The following is a 27,249-nucleotide window of genomic DNA, read 5'->3' as shown; positions in this document are numbered from 1 at the left end:
TTATCATATACAATAAAGTCTGGGGGAGCTGCAGGGCAGTCAGCAGAGGGAGATGTGGGCTCACACATGCAGCACGCAGCCCCAGCCCGTGACATCCCTCAGAACTGGCAAATGCGGCAGGTTTAAAGTGTTTCACCAAAAAGCAATTCATTTTACTTTTTGCACATTGATGTTTCAATCTTTGAGAGACTGAACAAATAAAAGAGTTGTTATGTTCAGAGTCAGGGATGTGCTGTCTGAATTATTCAGTATAATCAAATTTCTCCTTTATGTTTTCCAGCCGTTTGAGTTTCATCAGGACTGTGGAATCTCCCTCTCTCACATTATCTTATTGAATGTGTCATAGAAGCCTTCCCATCTACTCCTTCATGCCTGAAAATCTCAACTGAAAGAGGCACAGCGTTTGATAGATTTAGAGAAATCTTTTTTTTTTTTTAGAAAAAAGAAAAAAAAAATGTCAGAGAAATGCTTCATATTACATATATATAACATTTCTTTATATGAATATAAAGAAAATATGAAGAAAATGCCTCCAGCATGGATGGATCTTCCTACTTTGCTCTGATATAGAAAAGCAGGAATTACAAGAATTTGCTGGTGGGTTTTGTGGTTGTTCTTTGTTTGTTTTCTGTCTGATAGGTGCAAATAGTAGAACAGATTGATAGATGTAAATGGTAAAGATAAAAAGATGCAAGTGGTAAAATTGTAAATAACAGAGAAGCTATTCCTAAACTAATGTTCTGAATGACATTTTAATATCTTCTTAATATTAATAGCATTATTAAGCTTTTATATTTCATCTGCTTCCATCGCTTTGTATTGTCAATAATCTGCTCACAATACTCATTTTATTGATTAATATCTGTTCTAAACACCTCTCCTGAACTCATCCTTTGGGTGTATAAATCTAGTTACTCTGTAGAAATAGTGCTGCGGCCTGACAAAATGTTAACCCAGTGACCTTTTATATAAATCTCCGTAGTTGCAAGCGTTATGATCTTTCACACTGAGCGTGCATGGCCCCAGCCCGTCTCTCCATGCACATCCTAGCACCTATGTCCTGGTGCCCGCAGCCTCCCTGCTGGCTCCCCACCCGTGTCCCAACACTGGGGGGTTCCCCCGAATCCATATGTTTGGGACAAGCAGGCCCTCAGGGCAGCTGACCAGAGGGAATGGCCTCAAGTTGCACGAGGGGAGGTTCAGGTTGGCAATGAGGAGCCATTTCTGCTCAGAAAGAGCAGTCAGGCACTGGGACGGGTTGCCCAGGGAGGTGGTGGAGTCACCGTCCCTGGGGGTGTTCAAGGAGAGGTTGGACGTGGTGCTTGGGGACATGGTTTGGTGGGTGACGTTGGTTGTACCAGATGATCTTGGAGGGCTTTTCCAACCCTAATGATTCTGTTCTGTGATTCTATGAGATTTCACAGGCACCCTGAGCAGGACCGAAGAGCCAGGCTCGCATCAAACCCTCCTGCTTTTCGCTCCGTCCCCCTGCCAAGCCTGGTGGCTGCCAGCAGCGCAGCGCCCAGGCAGGACACCTTCCTCTGGCTGAGGCGTTGGGGTGCTCCTGCCAAGGCCGAACATCTGCGGCGAGGAGCTGGGCCCACGTCCCGCTTCCCAGCCAGGGATCGCTGAGCGCCTGCCAGTGAGGGAGGAGGTTTCTGTGGTACAAAATCTCTCCAAGGCGCTGCCTGGTTGACTGCCCACACACATTTACCCTTCCCTCCATATGTGCTCTGTTCCCCTCCCTCCCCTGTCCTCCTCCTGCTTTGAGGAGTTTCCCTGATGTGAGGTTGTGAGAAATGAGAGCACCTGGGCAGTGAGCTCTTGGTGAAGGACAATTCAGTGCCACAGAAATAGCAAACCAGAGGGAAGTGCTTAATTAACTACACACAAACTCAACGAGCAGGTGATAGCAGTGAGGGTAATGAAGGCCAGGATGCCTCAGGCAGTGGCTGAGAGGAAGTTAAAAGAACGAATCCAGCTATGGGGATGGTCAGCCTTGGTTTGTGACCATTAAGAAGGAAAAAATATGGTTAGCATAAGTACTATGGGTTATTTGAGGGGGCTTGGGGCACTGCACAAAATTTGTTCAGGGGAACAATCAAAGACATGGAAAGGGCATGATCAGGATGGAGCGAGTACGAGAAGATGGTAAGGAGGAGGGATAGAGGGGCACTCACCCGCCCACACTTTGCACCTGGCCCCTGCAGTCTGGCCTGTCTTCTTATTCAATCCCATTTTTTTCTGTATCGTCTCCCAGTTTGCCAACACCTGCAGCAGCCCGCCTGTGTTTCTTTCTCTAGAGAATTCAGCCCCACATCCCTGCAATTTGCTTGCAGACTTCAGGTGCACTGGCTGGTGAGTAGAAAACCCGCAGCTAGAAGCGGTCAAGGGCTGGTACAGGTCAGGGAGCCTGGCTACAAGCACTGCACAGAGCTAGGTCTTGCTGATTTTTCAGGGATCTGTGAAGCCAGAAAGTGTGTGAGTGAGAGCACACACAGCGATGAGGCTGTAGAGCGTGTGCTCAGCCTTGCTATGGGCTGGACCCCAGCAGAAAAGAGCAGCCCCATCATCTGCTAGGGGTGTGGAGATGCCTGGGGAGGTGCCCCCAATCTTCCATCTATAATGTATGGAAGAATATTGAAGCTTTGAAGTATGGGAGAGAGGAAAAAAAAATCCACAAAAGCACCAAACAGCAAAGATTTTGTATCCTAGCAGTGAGATATGTAAATGCACTGGCTGAACAGAGTACCCAAAAAAAGGTTATGCTTGTTCAAAGTCACACTGCACTTTTTTTGGTGCCAGCCTGGAACTCTCCTGCCACCAGGCATTCCCCTGCTTCTTGTGAGCGTGCTGGGCTTTAAAGAAATGCAAAATCTCAACTGCAACAAGAAAGAAAATGTTTTATTGAGAGCAGTAAGTCATTACAACGTGAGCACAGGGGGGCTGCTAAGAAGCAGCTCCCACATGTAAGTAACAGTCAGTGGAACAAGGGTAATAAAAAATGCAAAGAAAATAAGGCAAGGTGATTCAAGCTGCTTTCAGACAGGCTCCCTCTTTTTTTTTTTTTTTTTTTTTTTTTTGGAGTGTGAGGCCCAGCGACATCAACAGCCGTTGAGTTAAAGTCATCTTTAGTGAGCCTGAAGCCAGTCAATCGTTTGCAGCATCTTGAAACAAGGGAACCACGTCTAAACATTGAAAAGTTGAGGTTCCAGTGTCTTCAGATCTGGAATTGTCCACTCAGGTACCAAAGTGAGTATTAAAATGTTTATACTGCCATTCTGTGTGGTAATTGTGCTGCCGTGACTGTAAAGCAATCAAATAACTGTAGCATTGCTTTCAGACAATACTGTTGCATAATGAATTCACATAAAGGCTGAAAACATTGAAATTCACCCAAGAACACAAAAATACAGCCTTTATTCCCTCCTTGTAGCTGATGAATTCAATGAGGCTGCAGCTTAGCCATTTCTCTACTAGCTGTCGAATACAAAGCCTGAGAAGTAGGTCTTGGAAAAGTTTGTTTTACCGCCTCTTATGAGCTTCAACAGGCACAGAAAACATTCATCCCTGCCTTGCACAAAGCCGTGGAGTGAATTAGAATGAGACCACATACTCCTGTGGGTAGCTGGTTAAATACTTGCTAAGAGGGAGCCCTGCCACCCATTTGTTCATTGCAAGCACCACAGCGTGCCCTGCAAGGGCCAGCAGTGAGCACGATGAAAGTACTTTCACAGAATTACTTTTTCTTAGGGGTCTAATTAACAAAATGGCACATATTTTTATCTCCGGGCAATAAAATGGAAAAATGAGCTTTCCTTTCTCTTTTTAAAGTTACTAAAGTTGAGTATGGAGAGTTTTTGTAACAGCATTCAGAAGTATGAGTTATTTATCTAGATAATCCACATGAACTGGAGCGTCACCCTGAAAATGAAGCAGGGCTTTCTCGATACCCTGATCCTTTTTTGCAACATAGAGACCTTAGGTTAAGACACAAATAAGCTGACAGCCTTCAATATGCTTGAAAGAACTGAGGTGACAGACAAGACATTTCAGTTAAAGATTTGTGAAATAAGATAAAATATTGACCCTTTTTTTATAGCTTTTTGACTAGAAGTGATGCATCCAGCATGCCAGTAACAGAAGAAGGCTTCTTAGTACCTGAGTATCAACTTCACGCCCAGCAAGCAGAGCTGAATACCAGCTCCATGTCAGGAAGAGTAACTCCAGCAACCATTGTTACGTTAGATTAATGTTATCTTGAGATCACAGACACATTTGGGCAAGAACCCTGTAGTTGCTTCTTTTTAAACAGAAAAGGAACCCCTTTGACTTCACAGCCCCAGATAAAAATTAATTAATTGAACAAATGAAAGGGGTTGTAAGGAACCATAAATTTAGCATGAACTGCCTTGAAATGTGAATGCAAACGATGTCAAAGGACAAGGATAACCCAAACTGTCACTGTCAACACAAGATGTGTTTTATAATGAAGCGAGGGAACTCTCAAATACAGCATGATGGCTGCTGAAGGGTATGGCTGTAAGCTGGTCTCCAGCACCAATTACAAGGCTTTTCTTTCCTGCTTTCTTTTCTTTTTCTTTTCTGCTAATCTTTCAAATTTGACAGTGAGATTCAACCTTTCAGCACCCACACTGTGCTTAAAAGTTTTGGTAATAAACTCTAGGCAGCTCACCCGCTCGATGCCAGAAGCATCTGCCGTCTCTTACAAAAATCAGCATTTCTGAAGCAGGTGAGACTGTTTATTTGTCTGACTAAAAATTGGCTGCCTAGGGGCCTTGCAGACGGGATGAGGAGGAAAACAAAAAGAACAAGCACTTACAGATAAATCCTGACCAATTGGTGTTAACAAAGATAATGACCAGAAACAAACCTGGTGGGTTGCACTCATTGATAAGGAAAGAAGTGGCATGTGGGACTGTTTATTCCAGCGGGGTTATCTGATCGAGGACTTCCAAATTACAAAACAAACACCAGAAAGAAACCTGCTCAGTCCCAGTGATTGCTAAGTGTGAGAATGTTTATTCTAGCAGGGCTGGCTGATAAAGGGCTTCTAAATTGGGATGCTAAAGAAAAAAAAAAGGAAGCAATAAGCAAACAGCCTGGGGCACAGATCCGACAAAGCAATCACAATCACGAAGACACTGACAAGAAACAAACCCTGCCTGTCAGACTAAGAGCTGGGCCATCCACAAGTTAGAGCCACTACTCCTAGGAAAGCCAACCAGGACACTGCAGCTGCTAAGGCTGTAAATCAGGGAGGTTTTTGGGACACAGGACAGGGGCAGTAGTGGGATCTACACAGCAAAACATGTAGGGCAAGGCAGTTGAAGAGGGACAATATGCAAAAAAGGGTATAAAAGGAAGTGGTCACATGTAAAATGGCACTGGTCATTATGCTTGTCTGGCTGTGCCCTGCACCTGACCAACAGAGCCTGTTCTTAACAAATCTTTCATTATTAAATCTTAACTCTCTCTCTGTGTAATTGCACTCTCCCTCTCATGTGTGGTGTGAGGACTAAGTACCAGCCTCTTGTGAGACCTGTGTGTGTGTGAGTAGAAACTGGAGCCAGGCAGTGGAACCACTGGGGATCCCACTGGGATGGGGACAGTGTGTGTTCCCAAAACCAGCTACTGGCAGAGAGCTGAGTGAACGAGGTGAGCAGCACACAGAGGAGCCGTGCTGGTACTCAGGTCACTTGCAGAAGTGCATGTGCTTGTGAACCTGGTGCGTGGTGCCTGTGCATCTGCACCAGTGACTTGGCTCTGCCAGCTGGAGAGGAAGAAGGGAGTCGGCTGGCTGTGCTTGTTTTATAGGAATCATGCAGTAGGTGCTGTTGAAGGCATCACGCTGTAGCAGGCTGTGTGATGGGCTATGTCAGCGTCCTGTGTGTCTGTGTTTCTCTGGGATGTCTGCTCAGCTTTGCTACTGGCTTGGCCCTGTACAAGGAAGGCAGCAGCCACGTCCTGCAGGCTGCACGGAGACACCGGGCTGCTGGGTTCCAAAGGCCTGACTTTGGAGCAGCTGGAGGAGGCACCTGTACTCTCATGTCACTTAAATACTTCTCAGGTAAATAAAAAAAAAAAAAAAAAAAAAGATTTTGGGTGTACCTTACCTATTGCTCAGAAAGACATTTCTTGTTGTAACTGTTTCTGTCACAATAACCAGTTGTTTAAATCTGCAGTTCAGCACTGTCCTTGTGGCTTGGTTGTTCATCGTCCTTTAATAAAGTTTACTGCTTGTTATTCCTGCTGCTCTCAAGGGAATGTCTGTTTGCCTTTTGGCTTTACTCTGGCCCCCAGGAGCATCACAGTCCTTAGCTATACCAAGAGACCGTGGCTGACATTAGCCAGTCTCAACAAGCGCATCTTGTTCAGAATAAAGATTAATGACATCTTGTAACAGACTTTGCACACAGTCAGCCCAAATAAAGGACGTCCCTTTGCCATGTTTTTTTTATTTTTTATATCAAATCATTTGTAACCAGCAATAATAATACATTTAATTATAACAGGGAAAAAAAAATGAAATTCCCCTGTCTATAATTCCAGGTCACTCTACAGTTCCTACATTCCCCATTCTATATACGAATGACATCTGTACTTAAGTCAGATTACACAAATCCCATTTACTTACAGATCCTAACCAACAGATTTATAAAACAATGCAAATATTGGAAAAGTAACAAAATTAATAAACATAAACTTTCACTTTATGAACTTCTTTGTCTTCGCATTCTCTTTGCTTATTGTAGTAATAGTAGGTATTGTCCCTTCTCTGAAGCTTCTTTACAAATCCAGTTTCTGGCCAACACTCCACCTACAAATAGAATAAAAGGATATATAGACATCCACTGAATAATGTCTGTGCATTATATTGCAGAAAATATAGGGTACATTTCACTGGAAAAGTTCACTGCATCTGACCGCTACTTTGCTATTAATTTGCTTGACTTTTAAAGAAGATTAAAAGCAGGATGTGAGAAACCAGTTTTCTGGTTTGGGATAATGATTTTGTTGATCAGAAAAGTCTAGAAATAAGGATCTAAGAATATTTGATAGAGTCATTTAGAAAGTGGGCCAGTCAAAGCTTTTAGAATATATCTAGGAATAAAACATTGATGCTATTCATTTATTCAGTAATCTGAGATGCTGTAAAATTCCACTTCTCTACAACTGACAGACACTTAAGTGGTTCTTCAGGATTCTTCTGACCATGAAAAATGTGTACATCGCACATTTCATTACTGATTTCATAAAGATAAAGTGAGCTACGTGTACTGTAAAAGCTGGTCTCAAAGACAGCAGGATCAATCCTGCAGGAAACCAGCATCATCTTGGTGCTGTTTGGTATTCACAGTGTGAAGCTTTGAACAAACAAGTGCTCAAGCCTTTAGTTTAACAGCTCCATGGCTTGGGTAGGCAGCTATCTGCAGCTTGAACTGTGTTTCTGATCAATTTGAACCTCCAAAAATCACGTAATAAGAATCTAATTTCTCTTCCAGGCAGAGTCGACAATACTATGTCTAAGTAGAGCATTCTCTAACTGGAGAGTTCCAGAAGTAGTACTTTTCTTACCTTATTACTTAGACATACAGTTATCTGCATTCTCTGTCTGAAGCTAAGAGCCTTAATATTCATGACATCTACATTCTAATTGCATCATTAACCATAACTGCATTATGGAAACCTAATACGGAGTAAACAAGACATTTCAAAACGTGTCAGTTGAAAGAGAACCTCTACCAGATCCTGGCAAGTCTGAACGGAATGCACAATCATTTTCAATTGGAGTAAGCGATGTTCTTCAACCTTTATGAGGTTTTAATTGTTTACACCCTGCCATAAATCTTGAGCAGACTGATCCTGCCGCACTAGTTACAGGATTTCCTTTTGCACCGGAATTTACTCTACAGCCTTTACGGCGGTGTCTGAGCCCACAACAAAATAAATAACTGTGGCTTATTATGCACATCGACGTTTTGCTGTTTTGAGTTAATGGGAATAAGGAATGACTTTCTCAGCAGTATTCCACACTTAGGTGCACTGGAGGTTAACATACTTTAAACTGTATTTTTCATGAGATTTATGGTGCTTTGGAAGAGCAATTACAGAGATCTAATAAAGATAGCAGGTTGTTTGCTGTACTAAACTCTTTGTTGCTCTTTTGAATCTCAGGTAGCCACTGAATATCTGGCTATTTTACATTACCTCACCTGATGTGCTAAGGAGTATTACCAGTAGCTGTAGCAACTGGACAACCAAGTCCTGGATGTGCTCAGCTGACAAATGCCTCCTCCGTAACTCCCTTTACCCCAGTTGGCATCAAATACTTCTGCTTGGGACAGTTTCAGAAATAGGTAGAAACCAAGTTTTGGGTGTGCATGGTCTGATTATCTATCCTACCATGCAGTTCAACTGTAAAAGTGAAGCTGGTAAAAATGATATAGGACTGAGTCCTCTGACAATGGATGTGTTTACCCTCTTAATAGACCTGTTAGGAATGGGGAAACTTCACAGAGAATTACCTTTGATATATTCCTTTCCTCAAAGCTGAATTAGTCTTTCAGATGGCAGCTACATCTATTCAAAGAAATCTCTAACACTTCTAAATGCATAAGAGATGTGGAACAAAAACACAGGCTGGTGAGTGTTTCTATTTCACTTCTGAAAAATAAATTACTCTGCACAGTTAATAATAGTGCAAGAATTCAAGTCAGATCTGGGAGAAAAAAAACCTACCAGAAGCTAGCCTGATGAGAGGAAATAAGAGGCACCTTCATTTTTACTTAATAATTTAACAGGAGACAGAAGTGTAATGCAATAACCCTTGCACAGTTCCAAATCTTACCGTATCAACTTGTTTTACTTGTTTATATTCAAACTCATCTCTGTATCCAGCTTGCTGAAATCTGTATAAGTTCTCTACCTCATCTGACCAATTTTTGGCATGACGTATAGATTTTGGCTTGAGGTCAGCTTTGGCCATGACTGCAGAAGCTTCAGGCTTTATCCTGAAATTAGATTTTTGAAAATGAAATAAGAGAAGGCCAAAGTAAGTGATTTTGTTAGGGAGGCATATGGATGAGTAGAACAACAAAAAAATTATACACAATGCAATAATGTCTTCAACTCAAAGTCCAAGGTTAAAAAAGAAAAAATCATTATAAACAATCAGAATTAAATTAAATGTACTCATTGATCTCATACAAACCCAAGTCACCTACACTTCTACATCTAGGAAACCGTTATCATGGTATTTTTGTCACCCTGAGTTAACAGTGGTGCATAAAATTTACTGGTGCCCATTGATGCATAAAAAACAAACAAAACCCTGTGGTTGTTTCTAATTTCACATTTTCACAGTCACTGCCCCCTCAGCCAGGCAGCTTTTCAGGTTTTTCTTTCTTCCTATTGAAGGGACACCAAATTGGCAACCACAAAATGAAGAAGTGGGATGTTACTGAAGAACGGGACGCAGTCAGGATGGAAGAGAAGGGAGAAATGCACCGCCACACATATGGAGACAATGGAGTTGATTTTAAGAAATAAGTTGGGTGAGGTAAAGAAAAGGAAAGGCACACAACCTGCCAAACTTCACGTTAGTCTGTGCTTGCCCAACCCAAATCTGCACTGACTGCCACTGACATTCTACCCACACCAAACCCATTTGTTCATGTCTGCTGAGAAATAGTGAATAGGTCAGTCAGCTCTAAACCTGGGAGGTAAAACTCAGAGTGTAAAAATCAAACAAATAAAAATTTAAGCAATTAAAAAAAAATGGACTGAAAACTTACCAATGGTGGTCTGAACTATATTTCAAAAATATGAATCATTTGATTTCTACCTCATATCTGAATTTCACTGCATTTGCTTTCTTGAGTATATCTTATTCTGTTACTAAAACCAGAACTTTATATTGTCTCTGCAAGCAACCATACAGAACTCTACCATATCTACAAGATATAACCAGAAATGGGTCCTCTCCTAGGTTTGTAGCGTCACCAGGTTTCAGCTTTACAATTAGGAACGTATTTTGAAGGAAGGAGAAAAAGCTTATGGATTTTGTAGAGAGGGGATGAAGAGTCTCACTGCCTTCGGGTAGAACGCTGCCTCCAAATCCTGCACAAAGTAAAATTTCCTTACTTAGCAAGTTCCTGTATCAACTGAGGGCTTGAAAAGTGGAAAGCTGATGCCTTTTCAAATGCTTTTAGTCCATTAAAAGAAGCAGGAAAGGAAAAAAAAAAAAAAAAGTCACGCTGCAGCATACACATCTTTGGGAATATATCAAGAATTATCGTTATCATAATGGAGAACCAGAAGCCTGCAGTTCTGCCGTCTGACCGTATAAGAGCCATTAGCAAAAAAAGGGCCTTTCATCTCTTACCACATATGCTTTATTAAAGATCAATAAAAACCATGCACAAGGACTCTTTTCTGGCAACACTAAGCGTCTTGCAGTTCAGCACTGCAAGCATTAAGCAGTAAGAGCTCTGCAGCTCTTTACTGGCATTTTGGAATGGCAGGCTGACAATTACTACTGACAAAAAAAAACCAACAAAACCAAAGTAGATTTTCCCACCCAGTTATGAGGTATCCCGTACAAATTACATGCTTAGCATATATCATTATAAATTTTTGTGTAGTCTTGGTAATATTTATCTCGAAAAAAAAAAATTAATCCCTTGCTGCAGAGTGCCCTTTTGTAGCCATTAGAGAGCTGTTCCTATCCTGTGCACGCTCAACCATGTTTGAGAACTGCTGTCAGTCTGGGACTCGACACACTTAACATTATTAGCGATGACATTAGAGCTACAATTCGTAATAGTTCAGTATTTCTCTTTTTTTTTTTTTCTGGTAACTTACACATTGCTAGGGTTAAGTACTTCATCACAGGATGTGCTGAATTCATCTGATGTGCATGCTTCTCCAAGACACCTAGACAAGCCTGGCACTTCCTGACTCACCATTGCTGATGGCCTGTCCACAGGCGCTCCTGCTCAAACACAGGTACAAAGGTCACATAGTTTAAGTGCCAGCTTGCTGGCTTCAAATAATAATAATAAAAAAAATCTATCCTTTCTATGATGCTATTTAAGCCCTTTGCAAATTGTGCTCTTTGTCTATTGTAGTGCCCCTGAGTTGCACAGAGATCTGGTTTCATTGCACAGGAGCACGAGATAAGCTGTCCTCCAGACAGCCTACAGAACAGAACCATCATTTCCACGACGGTCGCCCCTGAGCCTCCTCTTCTCCAGGCTAAACAACCCCAGCTCCCTCAGCTGCTTATCACAGGACTTGTGCTCCAGGCCCTTCACCAGTTTCGTTGCCCTTCCTTGGACAAGCTCCAGGACCTCAATGTCCTTCTTGTAGTGAGGAGCCCAAAACTGAACACAGGGCAAGACAATAGTAAGAAAATATAATTCAGCATAACACTAATGCTTTTCATGTGAATGGTATTGTTCAACAGTAAACTTTGCTAAAACAATGTTTGTCTACTCTTACTTTAGGAGAAATAGTGACATTTCACGTCTCGATTTTGGCTTTGGGAAAGATTTGTATGTTATCACGCCATAATTTCTAAGGAATTCTAACTAGCCTGGGCATGCATATGTTCGCTTCCTCAATGCTTATACAAGTCAGCATTCACAGGATCTATTTTGGGTCCTAGAACAGCCAGTCAGAGATTTCCAATGGCTTCAACAGACTTTTCATGAGACCTTTCTGTATTTGCCAAGGTATTGAGGCAGATGTCTAGGCCCCTGGCCTGACGCTACACTGACTAAACAGAACCACAGAAGGGCTGAGGTTGGAAGCGACCTCTGGAGATCCTCTGATCCAGCCCCTGTTCAAGCAGGAACACCTTGAGCAGGTCATCCAGAACCATGTCCAGGTGGCTTCTGAGTATCTCCAAGCAGGGAGATGCCACAACCTCTCTGGGCAACCTGTTCCATTGCTCAGTCACCTGTACACTAAAGGTTAATCTCATGTTCAAAGAAAGCCTTCTTTATTTCAGTGTCCAGTGCCTCTTGTCCAGAACATGAAAAAAAATACTGTATATATGAGAAACCACCAGATGTGGCAGATACCAGTGTAGAAAGCTAATTTTGGAAGCATTTACGAATGTGGATATATTTATGACAAGGTTGAGGTAGGGGCTGTCACAACTGAACTGCAATCCTGATCAGCTGGAGAGGGAGAATAGGACCAACAGTCTTCATGTTTATTTGAGTGCTGTTTGTATTTATGTGGGTGCCAGTAAATGCACTGTTTTCAGTCTGTGTGTCCAGCTGAATGTATAGCTTGTGACTGTGTGTGCACGTACAGCTATCAAGAGTATTATCCTCATCCTGGCTACTCGCTGGAAAAGGAAACACAGCAACCTGCTTCTGTGGGGCTGGAACAGGAGAACTCCCTGGTGTTTAAAGTCCTGGGGATGTGGCTCCCCTTAGCAGTATTAAGCACCACTAAAAGCTGAGAAGCAAGGAGCAGCTCACTACTTACTTTCAAGTTCTTGGGACAGTGTCGTATTTGTGTCTCCCTAAAACAGCTGCTCCACAATGCTTCTTTTTATCTTCTTTCTCCAATTCTGTTTCCTTAAATTTCACAAAGTTAAATAAGACGTTTTCTAAAAGATAAGACTGCACTTAAAAACTATCACCACGACCACCAAACTGCTCCACCAAAAAACATGGGGTGTGCAGAGGTAGCGATGAAGGGCAGACGCTGGGACTTCCCCTGCCCCATAAGCCGGAGCTGCAGAAGGATTAACCCCAGTGCAGACACCATGACCATAAGACTCTACCCCACGATCTTGACTGGACCCCAGCCTCTCACCATGCCCACAAATGAACTGCAGACCCCAAAACCCCCCTCACGGCCCCACCCACGACCCCAACCCGCACCCCCACGACCCCATCCCCACCCCTAACCCCCTCCTCACCGCCTTGCCGGTGTCTCCAACCCCCAACCCGCCACCCCAAGCCCCGACTCAGCACCGTGCCTCCCCCCAGGACACCCCCAGGACACCTTTAACCCCCCTCCCAGACCCCGTCCCCCCGTCCCGGCCCTCAGAGACCTCTCGGCCCGCCCCGGGGCCTTCCCCCGCCCCACACCGGTCCCTCCGCGCCCCGTTGCTAGGCAACCGCTCCCGCCGCCGCCATTTTGAGCAGCCCGTCAGCCGGCTTCATTCTGATTGGCCGGCAGGAAGGCGGGACCGCCTTCCTATTGGTCTAGAGCGCGGAGGGAGGCGGGACCATCTTTCCTATTGGCAGAGAGCTGTGGAGGAGGCGGGACTAACGACGAGAAGGCGGAAGAAGAAGAGGCCGCCATGAGCCGGTTCGGGGGCCGGCTGCGGGAGTACCCGGCGCTGTCCATCGACCGCTTCGACCGCGACAACCTGCGGGCGCGCGCCTATTTCCTGTCACACTGCCACAAGGGTGAGCGCCGCGACCGTCGCCATGGCGACGGCACTCCACCCCCCCCTCTGTTCCCCTCCCGCCCGTCTCCATGGCGACCCCTTTTCCCGCCTCCCGCCCGTCGCCATGGCGACTCCCGCCCGTCCCTGTGGCGGCCCCCTGTGACCTCCATCTTTCCCCGCAGATCACATGAAGGGGCTGAGGGCGTCCGCCCTGAAGAGGAGGCTGGAGGGCAGGTACGGCGCGAGGGGAACGGCCCCCTCAGGGCTTGGGAGGCGGCGGTTGGAAAGAAGGGCAGCGAGAATTATTATTATTATTATTTTTGACAGGACAGTTCGTGGCCTGTCAGAATTTTATGTTTTATTTGAGGACAAAGTAAAGTTTGAGGCACGAAGAGGTGTCTGGCGCTCTGCTGGAGGAGGTCTCCTGACTTTTGGGACCTTCTCCTCTCAAATCCTTAACTTCTCGCCTATTTCAGTCAAAACATCGATGGTTTAACCAAAACATGTGGAACATCAGTGATTTAAGCACTGCTGTCAATGCTTTGCCCACTAAATACCGTTGTCCTCAGGGTTATGCCACACAAAAGTAGGCAGCTGAACGCCTGCAGCCCGTTTGCCACTGGGGAAGACTCCAAAGGGACACAGCTCTGGATCCCAATTCTTCCTTCAACTTGAAGCACTGTCCTGAAAACATGCACCTTGTACGACTTCAGATTTTCTTGTATTTCTTTCACCAACTCCCAAAAGCTAAACTATGAAGGGTTTTTATTCAGTTTCTAACCAAACATCACCTGTGACTGGAGGTCACTTGACTGCCACTGAGGTCTGTGCCCCAAAAACTCAGTATCACAAACTACAGAGAGCTCCATCACTTGGGAAGGGCAGCAGTTATCCGAGTGGTGCTGATGGTAACAGCATGGTCCTCTTGAGCTCTGACTGCTCCTTTTGGACCAGGAGCTGAGCAGTGCTTTAATAAATGACCTTGTATGGAGAAGGACTTAAATTCTTGGGTTTTGAAGCAGTTGCCTTCACACAGACTGTCTGTTCAGTGGGATTATCTGGCTCCTGAAGTCATGAATTCCATGGATGAGTTAGTTGGCAGGGACCAGCAGCAGGCTTGAAAGCAGTCTAACATCTGAACCTGCAGATAATTGAGTTTCAGTTCCTTGCCATGTTCCCAGACACCGTTACATTTGTTAGAGTAGGTGTTGCATCTCCTCACATGCACACAGGTAATCTCTCTTTGCTCATCAGCTCTATCTGTGCACTGTGCAAAAGCTAGAGCTTTGCAGGAAGCAGTTTGTTGTGCTGCCTGCTAGCTGCCCCAAGTCTCAGGGAGACCATATGTGTCTGAATCAGATCTTGGTGGGTATGGAGATGAGCAAAGATGTATGTACACGTGGCCATGTACCAAAAATGCACATCTGTGGGCACACATGGGTAAGATTTTGGGTCTGCGGTCAGTGAAGAAAAGCCCTGCAAGGTGAAGCAACTTGTCTATGTCCCACGTCAGGCAGGGGCAGAACAGCTCCTGCAGGCTTGCTGTTCTATAGTTTTTTTTTGGGAAAGAGGGAGCCGTGTGCATGTTTTGGTGTACTTGGTGTGAGGTACCAATTCATCGTTGCTCCTTGTCTCTACTTCAAATAAGCACGCTTCTTTCTTGTCTCCTTTCAGCCTGAAAGTTAAATTATATTGCTCGCCAGTAACTAAGGAACTGCTGCTGACTAACTGGAAATACAAGTTCTGGGAGAATCACATTGTGAGTATTTTTTTTATTCTTTATTTTTAAATTAACGGTTTCCAAGCAGTGGCTCTAGGGAAGAGGAAGCTTCCCATCCTCAAGGTTTCTTAATGTTGGTTTTGATATGCTATTTCAGCTCTTAAGTTCCTACACCAGTAGGAACTTCCCCCGCTGCCTGCTATGTCGGATTGTTTTATTGTTGTTTACTGCTCAATTTTATTTTTCTCTCCACAAAATTAATCCTTTTCTCTCAACTTACTCATGTCTCTTTTCTCCTGTCTGTATTCTACATCTCTCTTGCTTCATTTAAAGCCTTGTATTATTTGGAGTGTAATCTTTCAGTTACGTTATCTTCCTTCTACTTTTTGGAAGATGAATTATCTTTAGCAGGAAAATGTTGTAGTGATGTAAAATCGCTAAGGAAACCAATTACCTGATTTCAGTTGTTTGGAGCTAACTTTCCAGTGATCAGTGGTCGTGTGTAGATGTGGCTTATCTATAGCTAGATGGATGTAGTTAGTTATTTTCTTCCCTTTGCAGATGCAGGCTTTGAAACTGAGCACGATTCCTTTCACATCCTACTGTGTGTACGTACATCGTCACATAGTGTAAGGATTTGGTGTCCCCCAAGCAAGGACAGGAGAGTCTTCTAGTCAAATGACAGCTCAGGAACTTCAGGCAAGCTGAAACTTCTTTCCTTGGGCAGTTATGGCTCAGAGTTGCCTTATAGTTTTTATAATTGTGGGTGTTAAGCTCCATATTCAAAGAAACTCCTACGAATTTCTTATCTAGGAGCTGAGTCCGGGTAGGAAGAAAAAGAGAAAAAGGGGATTCCTGTACGTTTAATTGTGAGGCTGAGGAGAACGTGATTACCTTTATACAAAGTCTCAAGTGACCGAAAGATTTAATTATTCTGGAGGAGCGAATGTGATTCTGTGCTCTGCACTAAGGACTCTGAGCATCCCGTAGCCATTTGATTTGATGTTCAGACTGAAGAATCATAGAATCATAGAATCATAGAATATCCTGAGTTGGAAGGGACCCTTAAGGATCATCAAGTCCAACTCTTGACACCGCACAGGTCTACCCAAAAGTTCAGACCATGTGACTAAGTGCACAGTCCAATCTCTTCTTAAATTCAGTCAGGCTCGGTGCAGTGACCACTTCCCTGGGGAGCCTGTTCCAGTGTGCAACCACTCTCTCTGTGAAGAACTTCCTCCTGATGTCAAGCCTAAACTTCCCCTGCCTCAGCTTAACACCGTTCCCGCGGGTCCTGTCGCTGGTGTTAATGGAGAAAAGCTCTCCTGCCTCTCGACACCCCCTTACGAGAAAGTTGTAGACTGCGATGAGGTCTCCCCTCAGCCTCCTCTTCTCCAGGCTGAACAGGCCCAGTGCCCTCAGCCGTTCCTCGTACGTCTTCCCCTCCAGGCCTTTCACCATCTTCGTAGCCCTCCTCTGGACACTCTCCAACAGTTTCACGTCCTTTTTATACTGTGGTGCCCAGAACTGCACACAGTACTCGAGGTGAGGCCGCACCAGCGCAGAGTAGAGCGGGACAATCACCTCCCTCGACCTACTAGCGATGCCGTGCTTGATGCACCCCAGGATACGGTTGGCCCTCCTGGCTGCCAGGGCACACTGCTGGCTCATATTCAACTTGCTGTCTACCACGACCCCCAGATCCCTCTCTTCTAGGCTGCTCTCCAGCGTCTCATCGCCCAGTCTGTACGTGCAGTCAGGGTTTCCCCGTCCCAGGTGCAGGACCCGGCACTTGCTCTTATTGAACTTCATGCGGTTGGCGATCGCCCAGCTCTCCAACCTATCCAGATCCCTCTGCAAGGCCTTTCCACCCTCATTCGAGTCCACAACTCCTCCAAGTTTGGTGTCATCAGCAAACTTGCTCAAAATACCTTCTATTCCTACATCCAGATCGTTTATAAAAATATTGAAAAGTACCGGCCCTAAAATGGAGCCTTGAGGGACCCCACTAGTGACCGCCCGCCAGCCTGACGCAGCGCCATTCACCATAACCCTTTGGGCCCTGCCCGTTAGCCAATTGCTCACCCATCGTATGATGTTTTTATTTAGCTGTATGGTGGACATTTTGTCCAGTAGGATCCTATGGGAAACCGTGTCAAAAGCCTTGCTGAAGTCCAAAAAAATCACATCAGCTGGTTTCCCTTGGTCCACCATACGGGTGATCTTATCATAAAAGGAAATCAGGTTAGTTAGGCAGGACCTGCCCTTCACAAACCCATGCTGGCTGGGACCAATGACTGCTTTGTCCCCCAGGTGCGCCTCAATACTTTCGAGAACCATCTTCTCCATGATTTTACCAGGCACTGATGTGAGACTGACAGGCCTGTAATTGCTAGGGTCTTCTTTCTGACCCTTCTTGAAAATCGGCATAACATTTGCCAGCTTCCAGTCTACCGGGACCTCTCCAGACTCCCAGGATCGTTGAAAAATAATTGAGAGAGGTTCCGCGATGACGTCCGCCAGCTCTTTCAGCACCCGGGGATGAATCCCATCCGGACCCATGGACTTGTAGGGATCCAGGTGGAGTAGTAAATCCCGCACACGTTCAGGGTCGGTTGGGAGTTTGTCATCCCCACCGTCCCGGTCCTCCAGTTCAGGGCACCCTGGGTCCCAAAGCCCATCATCGGCATTGAAGACAGAGGCAAAGAAGGCGTTAAGCATCTCTGCTTTGCCTATGAAGAAGCAATCACGACATCAGCTTCCAGATAAATGTTTCTATGATTGACCTGTGTTTGTTCATGTGACACGAGAGGCTTTCTGAATCTGCTGCTGGCTTTAAAATCTAAACTACTGAAGATCTGCTGGAGACACTGTTGTGTATGCTCATGGATGTCAGTGAAGAATTCATCAGGCGGTTTAGATCTAAACCTTGGCAGTTGTTTCACTGCATTAGGAAATTAGGGCATTACTGAGAAATGTGGAGTATGCAGGCTTAAGAGCAACCTCGTGAGTTTATTCAGCTTCAGAAAGAAATTGCAGATGATAAAATTATTTAAAAAGACAACTCTTGCTGATGGTTTGAATTCTTAGTGTAAATTGCTTTTGATGTGTATATGCAAGTTTTGGAGCAAGCCAGGTAGTTTTCTGTTTGATTAGCGTTGTGGTTTGTCATGGAGAAGCCAAATTTTATGAGCTCAGTGTGAGTACCAACTCAATGGATCTCTTGGAACCACTCAGAAATCTGGAACGGGGACGTGGTGTCTTGTGAATCCACTGGTGTGCTCTGGGACTGGGATGTCTTGAACGTTATACAAAACCAAGGCAGATGGTCCAGCCAGAGAAAACTGTGCTTTTGCTATTAAACAGGCCAACAGATTTTCCTTTTTGTAAGCATACAGGCACTGATTGGGATATCTCCAGTTCATTTTTTTGACATAATTTTTTTTTCCACTGGGAATGGAAATCCAAGACTTACTAGAAAGAAGTGAGCTCAATTTTACAGTCTTAGAATTAGCTGCAGTACATGCTGAAGATGTCTGTGTAATGAATTCTTAGCCTTAAACATGAACCCAGATGTTCAGTAAGTCATCTAATACATTTGTTCGTTTTGCTACAGGTTGCACTGGAAGTTGAAACTCCAACTCAGATTTCTTTAGTAGATGAAACTTCTGGTGAGGTAAGTTACGAAAACAACTCCTATCTTTTGTAGAGCATCCCAAGGTTTTTTCCAAGATGTTTTTTCACCAGGAAGCAAGGAAGCAGCGCTGTCTCCTGGTTGACAGGCTCTCATGAGCACCTTACAACCTGCCGTCATCTCTTCTGGCATGGCAGGATGGTTGTTGCTGCTCAGGGCTTGTTGCAATGTGAAGAAACGTCCTCTCTTCATTCAAAAGCAGTGCCAAGTGCTGCGTTGCCTGTGAAGAGCAATGTGTTGCTTTCACCGTGTCAGTGAAGGTACCAGCAGTACTCACTGCAGTGTGAAAATAACGCCAACCCCTCTCTTCCAGAAAGAAGATATAGAGGTGACGCTTCTACCAGCTGGTCACTGTCCTGGATCAGTCATGTATGTCCTTCCAGTACTCTAAAATTTGTCCTACGGAGTCTGAATAAATGCTGTGGTTGTGTCTCTTTATTTATTTTTCTTCCTTTCCTAACTAGCACTGTAGCCGCAGGGTCCACCAGCTTCAGTCAGCGTTAGAACCCAGATTGCACGGGGCTTTTCTGTCCACGCAGAAGTCAGTTGTTACCATGCTAGGGCAGAGCACTTCTTCCTGTGCCTTGAAAAACAACTTTCTTGACTGCAACTGCACTTAAAAATGGTGCACAAAACTGTGGTTAAAAATAAAGCCCATGCTTACTAGATGTCAAAAACAAGTTGCCCAACTTCCTGGTACAGATGCCTAATAAACTCCTTTGGGTGCAGAAGACAGCTGGGCTTCCCCTGCAGAATCTGTGAGGCTTTTGGCCTTTGTGGGCTCTAACACTGGGCATGTTCCAGACGTGCTGAGTCTGAATCATTGGCTTTATTTGAAGTTAGTCTAGGACAAAATTGAGCCCGGTGTTTCTATTATGTTGTATTTTAGTCACACAGATTTCTCTAAGCAAAAGAAACTAATTGACAGCTGGCAGTTAATGCTTTATATTGTTGAGTTTGACTGGAGTGTTTCTGTTTGCAGGTTTTTGTTTCAAGGTGAAAATGGCACTGTGCTGTACACGGGGGATTTCAGGCTTGCAAAAGGAGAAGCAGCCAGAATGGAGCTTTTACATTCAGGGACCAGGTATGAGGAAAAGAATCCACATTTTAGTTCAACTTCTGGAAAGTCTTTGGCTATCCATGGGGTTTAGAAAGAACAAAAGATCATACAGGCAGGGACAATTCGTGAATGTCATTTTTTTCACCTCATTTTTTAAATTGTGTATTAAATATACTGCAGTAAGACAAGCTTGTACCTTTTGAAGAGAGGAAGTGATACATCTTAATACTGTGATGCATTGATCACAATGTCACATTTCTCTCTTTTAGAGTAAAGGACATTCAGAGCGTGTATTTGGACACCACTTTTTGTGATCCCAAATTTTATCATATACCAAGCAGGGTAAGTAAATAAGCCGTGAGAGGAGAGGTCCAAAAGCGACTAATCATTTAAACAACCCTTTAGGTAAATCCTGAAAATACAAAATGGCATTTTAGGCATTTGCCTGTCAAATCACGGTGCTTTGGGAGTATCTTCAAAGACGAATCACAATATTTTCTGAACTTTTCAGGAGGAGTGTCTAAATGGGATCTTAGAGTTAGTGCGAAGCTGGACCTCGCTGAGTCGCTATCATGTTGTGTGGCTGAATTGCAAAGCTGCTTATGGTTATGAGTATTTATTTATTAACCTCAGTGAGGAACTTGGAATCAAGGTAATGCTTCCATACCAGTAATTCTTTAAAACCTATCAGCGTTTTTTGAGAGCAGAACCACACCTGTATAGTTCCTCTAGCTGCAGTTCACCAAATACATCAAGCTAATCAAGAGTAAACTGTCTTTTTTTTAGGTGCACGTGAACAAGCTGGATATGTTCAGAAACATGCCAGAAATCCTCTGCCATGTTACGACAGATCGGCACACTCAGATTCATGCCTGTCGACATCCTCGGGTGCGTATCATTTTGGACAGCCTCTGCTAACCTCTCTGAATAACTGGTTGCAGTTGTTCTGGTGCTGTTGTTCTACAGCAAGCTGGGGCCAACTGGTTGCTTAATGCAGAGGAGAATGAAAATTTCAGCTGGTGGGTTAAGGTGTGTTTTTAGAAAAGATATTATCTGATACTATATATGGCTTAATTGTATTTGAAACTTAGAAATTGTTAAATGAGGTAAGATGAACAGTAGGTTAAATCAGTCAGGTGTTATCCCTTCAAATATATCAAAACCAGCTCTTGTGATTTGCTTTGTCAGCTCTGGAAGCAAGAGGTGACAGCAAAGATACAGTGTTCAAAAGAGTTGGAAGCGCAATAAAAATACAGTCTGCCTAGATACTGCATTGCTTAATTTCTGGGGGGAAAAAGCCAGGATTACACTTAATTTGATGTTGCATTTGGCAGGATGATGACTGCTTTCGAGGGAACAGACTGCCCTGTGGAATGACGTGCCAAAACGGAACTCCGTTGCGCATAATTAGCATCAAACCCTCCACTATGTGGTTTGGAGAAAGGATCAAGAAAACCAATGTAATTGTGAGGTGAGTGTTTAGGCCGTGCTGAAACTTGTTTCAGGTGTGTATCTTGCCTGAGGTTTGTATAACTGAATCTTAAAATGGGCTGTTTAAGAGCAAGTTATGTTTGCCTGATGACTGAGCTTGAAAACCAGCTGCCTAAATTATATACCTCCTGTCTTTTTTTTTCTTTGTAGGACTGGGGAGAGTACATACAGAGCTTGTTTCTCTTTCCACTCTTCATTCAGTGAGGTTTGTATACATGTAGTACTAAGTAGACACTGATTAACCTGGAGTTCATGCTGTGACTTGTGACAATTAACAAAAAACAAACAAACAAAACCCACAAAACACTACCTAAGGAGATACAAAGTTCTGGATGTTGGAGGCAGAGATATCCCCAGACTAGCAATGTTTTAACTGCAGAAGAACGTGTTAAGGTAGGGCAGGATTACAAGCCCATTTTTGTTTTCTCTGCTTGAAGCACCAGTCACCACTACAACTGTTTTGGTTATTCTGTAACTTAAAAATGTGAACTTAAATGCTTACAGCTTGGCATGTTGGTTTTTCAGTACATTGGTTGTCTGCTGTGACTCAGTTTTGGGCAGCTTTGACCTCTTTCCCCTGTCCACACATTCAAGCAGAAATTTTCTTCCATCGCAGCTGCCTCCTCTTTCTTTGCTGAAGGCTAAAATGAAATTGGGCCTGGCAGCATCCTCTCTAGAATCACACGCCTTCATTTAACATGACGATCCAGTCCTTCAAGTACTTTTCTCATAAGAAGCTGAACTGAAGCTGGATTAGTGCCACCGATCAACCTGTCACAAAGCCTTGCGTGTACAAAACGGAGATTATTCTGAGCTCTAGAAAGGTGGTCCCGTTTTTAAGAACCCAAGTGAATTGTTTGAATTTCCTCTGCCTTGTAGAAGAGGATCATCTTCCTAGAGTTCGGAATAACCTCTGGGTAGAGGTGCTAAGTAGTACGTAAAGCACAGCAGCTCTGCTGGCAGAATGTGCGGGGCAGTATGTTGTGAGTAACAGACTTGGACGTGTAAAAACAGTTGGGTTGTACTGGTCTGTGTAGATAGGAGCATAATCTGCAGTCACGTAGTTGTGTTCAGTGCTCAGCACGGGTAGAACCTCAGCTGGAGTGAAGTGCTGACATGTTTAAATGCAATTTTCAAGAAACTGTCAGACCCAGGGTTTTGTTACCCTTAGTGTTTGGCTTATGACCCAAACTGTTGTTGGTGTAACTCATGAAACTGCTTCTCTTCTTCAAATTAGATTAAGGATTTCTTGCGACACATCTGTCCAGTGAACGTGTACCCCAACGTGCTGCCGGTGGGTGGGACAGAAGACAAAGTTATGGAACTGTAAGTGGCAGCTGGTGAAAGGAGGTCACCTAGTCCCTGTTCCAAGGGACTCTCCTGAATCCCAGCCTCTCAAGCAGGCCAATGTCTTCTACTTCACTCTTCTGATAATTCAGTTCCCTTCCTGCCACATTCAGTCCTGCAGATTTCTTTCTGACCACTAATACGTTGAGCAGAGTCTGAGAGTTTGCATTCCACAAACTAGGCACAGCTACGTAGAGAGGCTTTTCTGATCGTTGTATTTGGGTGGCACCTGTGTTCATCTCACTTCATTCTTCACCTGTTTCTACTTGTCAGTGCTATTTCTGGGAAGTTTCTTATAAAGAGAATTAATTCCTTTGGGCACTTGAACTTCTACTCTCTTTGCAGGCACGAATGTACTCCTGTGCTGCTAAAGATGCTGGCAGCTTAGCAAGTGCTTTTATGGAGTAGGAGAGTTGTGGTGGCACTCAGGCTGAACAAAACGAGGACTTGTTTCTTTGCTCCTTTTTGTTTTCTTCCTTAATAGGAAAGGAGACACTTTACAGTAACTGAATAAACCTGCAGTCAGATTTTGAACCCTGTCATCTTCCCTTCTCTAAGCAAGGGGCTAAAAGATAGTTTCCAAATGGTGTACATTTTAAGGTAAATACCTGGAAATGACACATTTTCTCCCTTAAAGCTGCCTAAGCTCACCAACGTATTAACATTTTCCCTAGCTATTGCTGCATTTCCTTTAACGCTTTTGCCGCAGTGCCTGTGAAAGGCATGAAGCAGTGTCAAAATATTTACTTTTGTGCCTGAAAATAGCTGCCAAGTTCTAAATACTGATTTTTTCTTCATTCACCTCAGATTACAGCCGCTATGCAGATCGTACAGGAGAAACCAGGAACCTAGGTACAAGCCCTTAGGAACACTAAAGAGAGTCCACAAAAGAGACTTATCTGATACAGGTAAAAAATTCTGCTGGTGGTTCTGTCCTTAAAGGAAAGCCTAAGACAAAACAGAGGTGCCAAAAGCCACGGCATTCACTAGTCTGTATAGAAAGCAAGAGAAACACAGAAAGGAGAAATGTAAATGAAGTGAACTTAGTATTCAGGAGGGCGATAGTAAAGCGTGCTTGCTTGTGATCTCAAAATGTACTTAAAAGCCTTGTACATTCTAGAAGGGTTCCATTCCACAGCCCTACACCATCTCTAATAAAGGTGTTTTCTGACTCTGCCTGTATCACCTCCCGTGCTGTGGACGAACAGTGAGGTATTTCAGAGGAATTGTTCCTCTTCATTATCTTCAACACAGGGCTTCTTAGCACCTGGTATCTTTTTTAACTAATGATGGTTGCTTCAGCAGTGGGTGCTCTGTAGAGATTCTGGAGAGCCACTGAACTAGAGGACGGCTTCAGGCCTGCTGCAGGGGGCTGAATACATGAATGTAGATCAGTGTCCATCAGGGCTCCGTTGGATCTGCAGCATGCATGTGGAGGCCAGGGGCAGGGACACCAGCTGTCAGCTTCTGCTTGATGTTTGAGTCAACCTTTATTCAAAGCATGGAAAAAACGCTGGCTTCTTCAGTACCTTCAGTTGTTTGACACCTCTAGAGCCCTCTTACTGCTGAGACTAAACGTCTCCTCATCCTAACAAACCCCCTGACAGTGCTGTTTGTAAGTGCTAACAAGCAGAACGAATTTTGTTAATATGCAACACGCTTTCTTTAACTGCTATTGGATTTATTTTTTGCTTTTTTTTAAGTGTCTGGCCTGGCAAATAATTGCTGCCTCTGAGGGTCAGTGCATAGGAGTCTCTTTACCAGTGTAGTGACTGTTCCAGTAGAATGCTAGAAATTAAGGTCTCCAGTGAACAAGGAAGGCCCTAACGGAACCCAGTAACGTGGTGTTTGAGTAATGCCAAACCAAATTGGTAAAATTAACTGCTGTAGCTTGTAAGGCACTCTGCGAGCCAGGGCAAACACGTCACTGATGTCCTGCAAAGCCTCCAAATGGCTTAAAGAAGTTTTTCTCTGTATTAAATGATTATTTTTTGTTGTTGAAACTTTGCTCTCATAAAAAACAAAAGAAGTTGAAACCTCTGCTAAAATTTTGCTAATTCTTCTCTTGACAGATGAAGATGATCTCTTTGATACAGAACTCACTTCTGCAAGGCCTAAGATTTCCAAGCAGCAGAGAGAAGAGAGCGGGCCATCTGAAACAACACGGCCTGAAAATGCTGAAGGAAACGTGAAGGAGAGCACAGACAGCTACAAAGCACCCCTAACTTACACGTCCCTCCAGGTGGACTTCATGGACTGTGAGGAGTCAAACGATGATGATGATGATGACGACGATGAAGAAGACAAAGAAGATACTGAAAAAAATACAGCTCAAGTTCTTCCCCAGGAGTCAGATGCCACTTCAACAGCAAATTGCAATGGCGTACCTGGTGACCAGCAGGAGCCTAAAGCTGATGTCCCGCGCTGGGATACGTTTTTTAAGTGTGACAGGCTGGATGAGAGCTCTGAAAACGAGGACAACTTCCCGTCCTCAGCAGGTGCTGGTGGGTCCCAGTCCCTTTTCAGCGATTCGGATGGGGTGAGCGACTCCACGCACATCTCCTCCCAGAACTCCTCTCAGTCGACGCACATCTCGGAGCAGGGCAGCCAGGGCTGGGGCAGCCAGGGCTGGGACAGCCAGATGGACACGGTGCTCATCACCTCCCAGGAGAGGAACGCCGCTGAGTTCAGCTGCTTCAGCAGAACCGGGAGCAGGATGATTCCTGTGCCACACGAGGCTGCCAAGGAGAGTCAAGCTGACAACAGCAGCTGGAAGGCACCGGGGCAGAACAGGTCTGGTGCCTCTGATGTCATCTGTGACTTGAAAAGCAAAGACTTGGAGAAAGAAGCAGAAGCTGGCACTGCTCACGTTCAGGAGGTGCTGGTGGAAACGCCTGATGCTTCTAGAGCTCCTGATCTGGAACTGAAGCGGGACTCCCAGAGCTCCTCAGACTTCGAAATTCCCTTGACCCCCGATGCCGAGTTACCTCAACCAGACAAGCTGTACTGCCTGTACAAGAAGCTTGCAGCAGGGGAAAGCATAGTGAGAAAACCCTCCTGAAGCCAGGTAGAACAGATTAAATCACGAGAATAGGGGCATTTTTATTTAAGCCCCAAATTCTTCTTCTTTTTAGTGCCAATTACTACTTGCACTTATGCTAATTTATACACTTTTTCCATATTACTATCATAAATATCATTCTGCAGCCCCTGTAACTTTTGTTGTTCCTTCCATGAAGTATTTTAAAAAAGTACTTCCAGAGGGGACTATAAAAGCCTTCTACCTCCTGAAGTTGATTTTGCAGGGCTGCAAGTAGGTAGATAGAGCAGAGAAACGTAAGGATGGGACACTAAATGAAATTTAGTGTTTACTTTTACCATGAGCTCTAAGAGTTTGCCTTCTATGCAAGTAATCTCAGGTTTTAATACAAAGCTACATTTTTAACTGGAGGGAGGTTGGGAGGGGGGGAAGAATGTGGCATTTTCCAGGAATGGCCATGCAGATACTGTGAAGAGCTGCACTGCAGCTTTAGGAAATCCCGACTTTGCACTGCAGTCATTTTAAAGGACTGCAGAACTAAATAGAGAATGACTGAGCGAAGTTTTGGCTGCCTTTTTTTTTTTTTTTTTGTAATTTCTTTAAATCAAACTGCTCTGCCTTTACAGTGAGCAGGGACTACACACCACTGCCTATGGTTTAAATCTAACTCACTACAACCCCTTTGTCATCAGTCCCTCTCAGTTGTTTTCCAGAACTACCTAAAAATAAAATGCCAGGTGCTTGGTTCCAAAGCCACTACAAGTAACTTGCTTTGGAAGCTACATCACAGCAGCAGAAGCCAACCTGTTACCTCTTTTATTCAAGGCTCTTAAATTCCACATTTTCCACAACATCCCATTCATGTTACTGAACTCAGTCATGTTCAGATTTCTTTTTTTAAAGCAAGACAAGTCCTCCATGCACGTTTGCCATCATAACTAACTTCTTGCCAAAATTCTTAGCTTCTACAACAGAAATGTGGCTTCAGGTTGTTAAATTTTGATGTCTAGGAAGAAATGCCTAAACACCAGAAGTTATCTGAATGTTCTGTGAGCTCTTAAAGCCCAAAGAATCAAAAGGCTTCCATTATGACAGCTTTCCCTTTTGTGTACATCAAATTTTCTGCTATTTTTATTGAACCACAAACATTAAACCAGCCATCATTCTGCTACTGGGAACAGGGATAGGAAAAAATTATGAAGATTTGCTATCATCGATGTATGACTTAAAGGTTATTCAAATCCCTTTGTTCTTCCTCTGTCCCCTTACCCACTCTGTTCCTGGGATTCGGTAACAGATTCCAAGCACAGATTTTTATTTTGCTTTTCAGCAAGGTTAAAGGGAACCAAAGTGGTGTTGTACCTATCTACCTCTGTGAATAAAGTCATACAGAGCAGAATCTTGTCTGTTGGCTCGTTCCCTTAACAGCAGAACACATTTCCAGTGTGCTTAAGCA

The 27,249-nt window shown here is 44.1% G+C and overlaps 2 protein-coding genes across 10 annotated transcripts; one reads left to right on the top strand and one right to left on the bottom strand.

The window, feature by feature from the left end:
* Positions 1-6,456: 6,456 nt before the first annotated feature.
* Positions 6,457-13,209, bottom strand: MEIG1 (meiosis/spermiogenesis associated 1). 4 transcript variants are annotated; one of them, XM_038173250.2, is made up of 5 exons: positions 13,100-13,209; positions 12,526-12,617; positions 10,888-11,017; positions 8,873-9,035; positions 6,457-6,841 (listed from the first exon to the last, which is right to left on the bottom strand). In XM_038173250.2, the coding sequence occupies exons 3-5, from the start codon at positions 10,989-10,991 to the stop codon at positions 6,713-6,715; spliced, it is 396 nt and encodes a 131-aa protein (XP_038029178.2). In that variant the 5' UTR covers positions 10,992-11,017; positions 12,526-12,617; positions 13,100-13,209; the 3' UTR covers positions 6,457-6,712. The 4 variants fall into 4 exon arrangements, with proteins under 4 accessions (XP_038029178.2, XP_038029180.2, XP_027316112.1 ...); XM_038173252.2 differs by having other exon boundaries at positions 13,137-13,182; XM_027460311.3 differs by lacking the exon at positions 10,888-11,017.
* Positions 13,210-13,295: 86 nt separating this feature from the next.
* DCLRE1C (DNA cross-link repair 1C) lies at positions 13,296-27,192 on the top strand. 6 transcript variants are annotated; one of them, XM_072025304.1, is made up of 15 exons: positions 13,624-13,675; positions 14,011-14,142; positions 15,116-15,200; positions 15,723-15,860; positions 18,778-18,837; positions 19,169-19,224; positions 19,838-19,939; positions 20,185-20,257; positions 20,427-20,567; positions 20,702-20,803; positions 21,250-21,386; positions 21,557-21,611; positions 22,644-22,732; positions 23,561-23,661; positions 24,826-27,192. In XM_072025304.1, the coding sequence occupies exons 4-15, from the start codon at positions 15,840-15,842 to the stop codon at positions 25,812-25,814; spliced, it is 1,926 nt and encodes a 641-aa protein (XP_071881405.1). In that variant the 5' UTR covers positions 13,624-13,675; positions 14,011-14,142; positions 15,116-15,200; positions 15,723-15,839; the 3' UTR covers positions 25,815-27,192. The 6 variants fall into 6 exon arrangements, with proteins under 6 accessions (XP_027316067.3, XP_038041218.2, XP_038041224.2 ...); XM_027460266.3 differs by lacking the exons at positions 14,011-14,142; positions 15,723-15,860 and adding an exon at positions 13,296-13,460; XM_038185296.2 differs by lacking the exon at positions 14,011-14,142 and having other exon boundaries at positions 13,623-13,675.
* Positions 27,193-27,249: the final 57 nt, after the last annotated feature.

This window comes from Anas platyrhynchos, chromosome 1, assembly GCF_047663525.1.
Source record: "Anas platyrhynchos isolate ZD024472 breed Pekin duck chromosome 1, IASCAAS_PekinDuck_T2T, whole genome shotgun sequence".
Classification (NCBI taxonomy): Eukaryota; Metazoa; Chordata; class Aves; order Anseriformes; family Anatidae; genus Anas; species Anas platyrhynchos.
This window is presented reverse-complemented; position numbering and strand designations above follow the sequence as displayed.

Coding starts and splice junctions, on each gene's coding strand:
- MEIG1 (XM_038173250.2), bottom strand. CDS start 10,991: ATGGTGAGTCAGGAAGTGCCAGGCTTGTCTAGGTGTCTTGGAGAAGCA. Junction 9,036..10,887: donor GTACTTAACCCTAGCAATGT/GTAAGTTACCAG, acceptor ATCTAATTTCAG/GATAAAGCCTGAAGCTTCTG. Junction 6,842..8,872: donor AAGTAAAACAAGTTGATACG/GTAAGATTTGGA, acceptor TTCTATTTGTAG/GTGGAGTGTTGGCCAGAAAC.
- DCLRE1C (XM_027460266.3), top strand. CDS start 13,352: ATGAGCCGGTTCGGGGGCCGGCTGCGGGAGTACCCGGCGCTGTCCATC. Junction 18,838..19,168: donor TAGATGAAACTTCTGGTGAG/GTAAGTTACGAA, acceptor CCTCTCTTCCAG/AAAGAAGATATAGAGGTGAC. Junction 20,568..20,701: donor GTGAGGAACTTGGAATCAAG/GTAATGCTTCCA, acceptor TCTTTTTTTTAG/GTGCACGTGAACAAGCTGGA.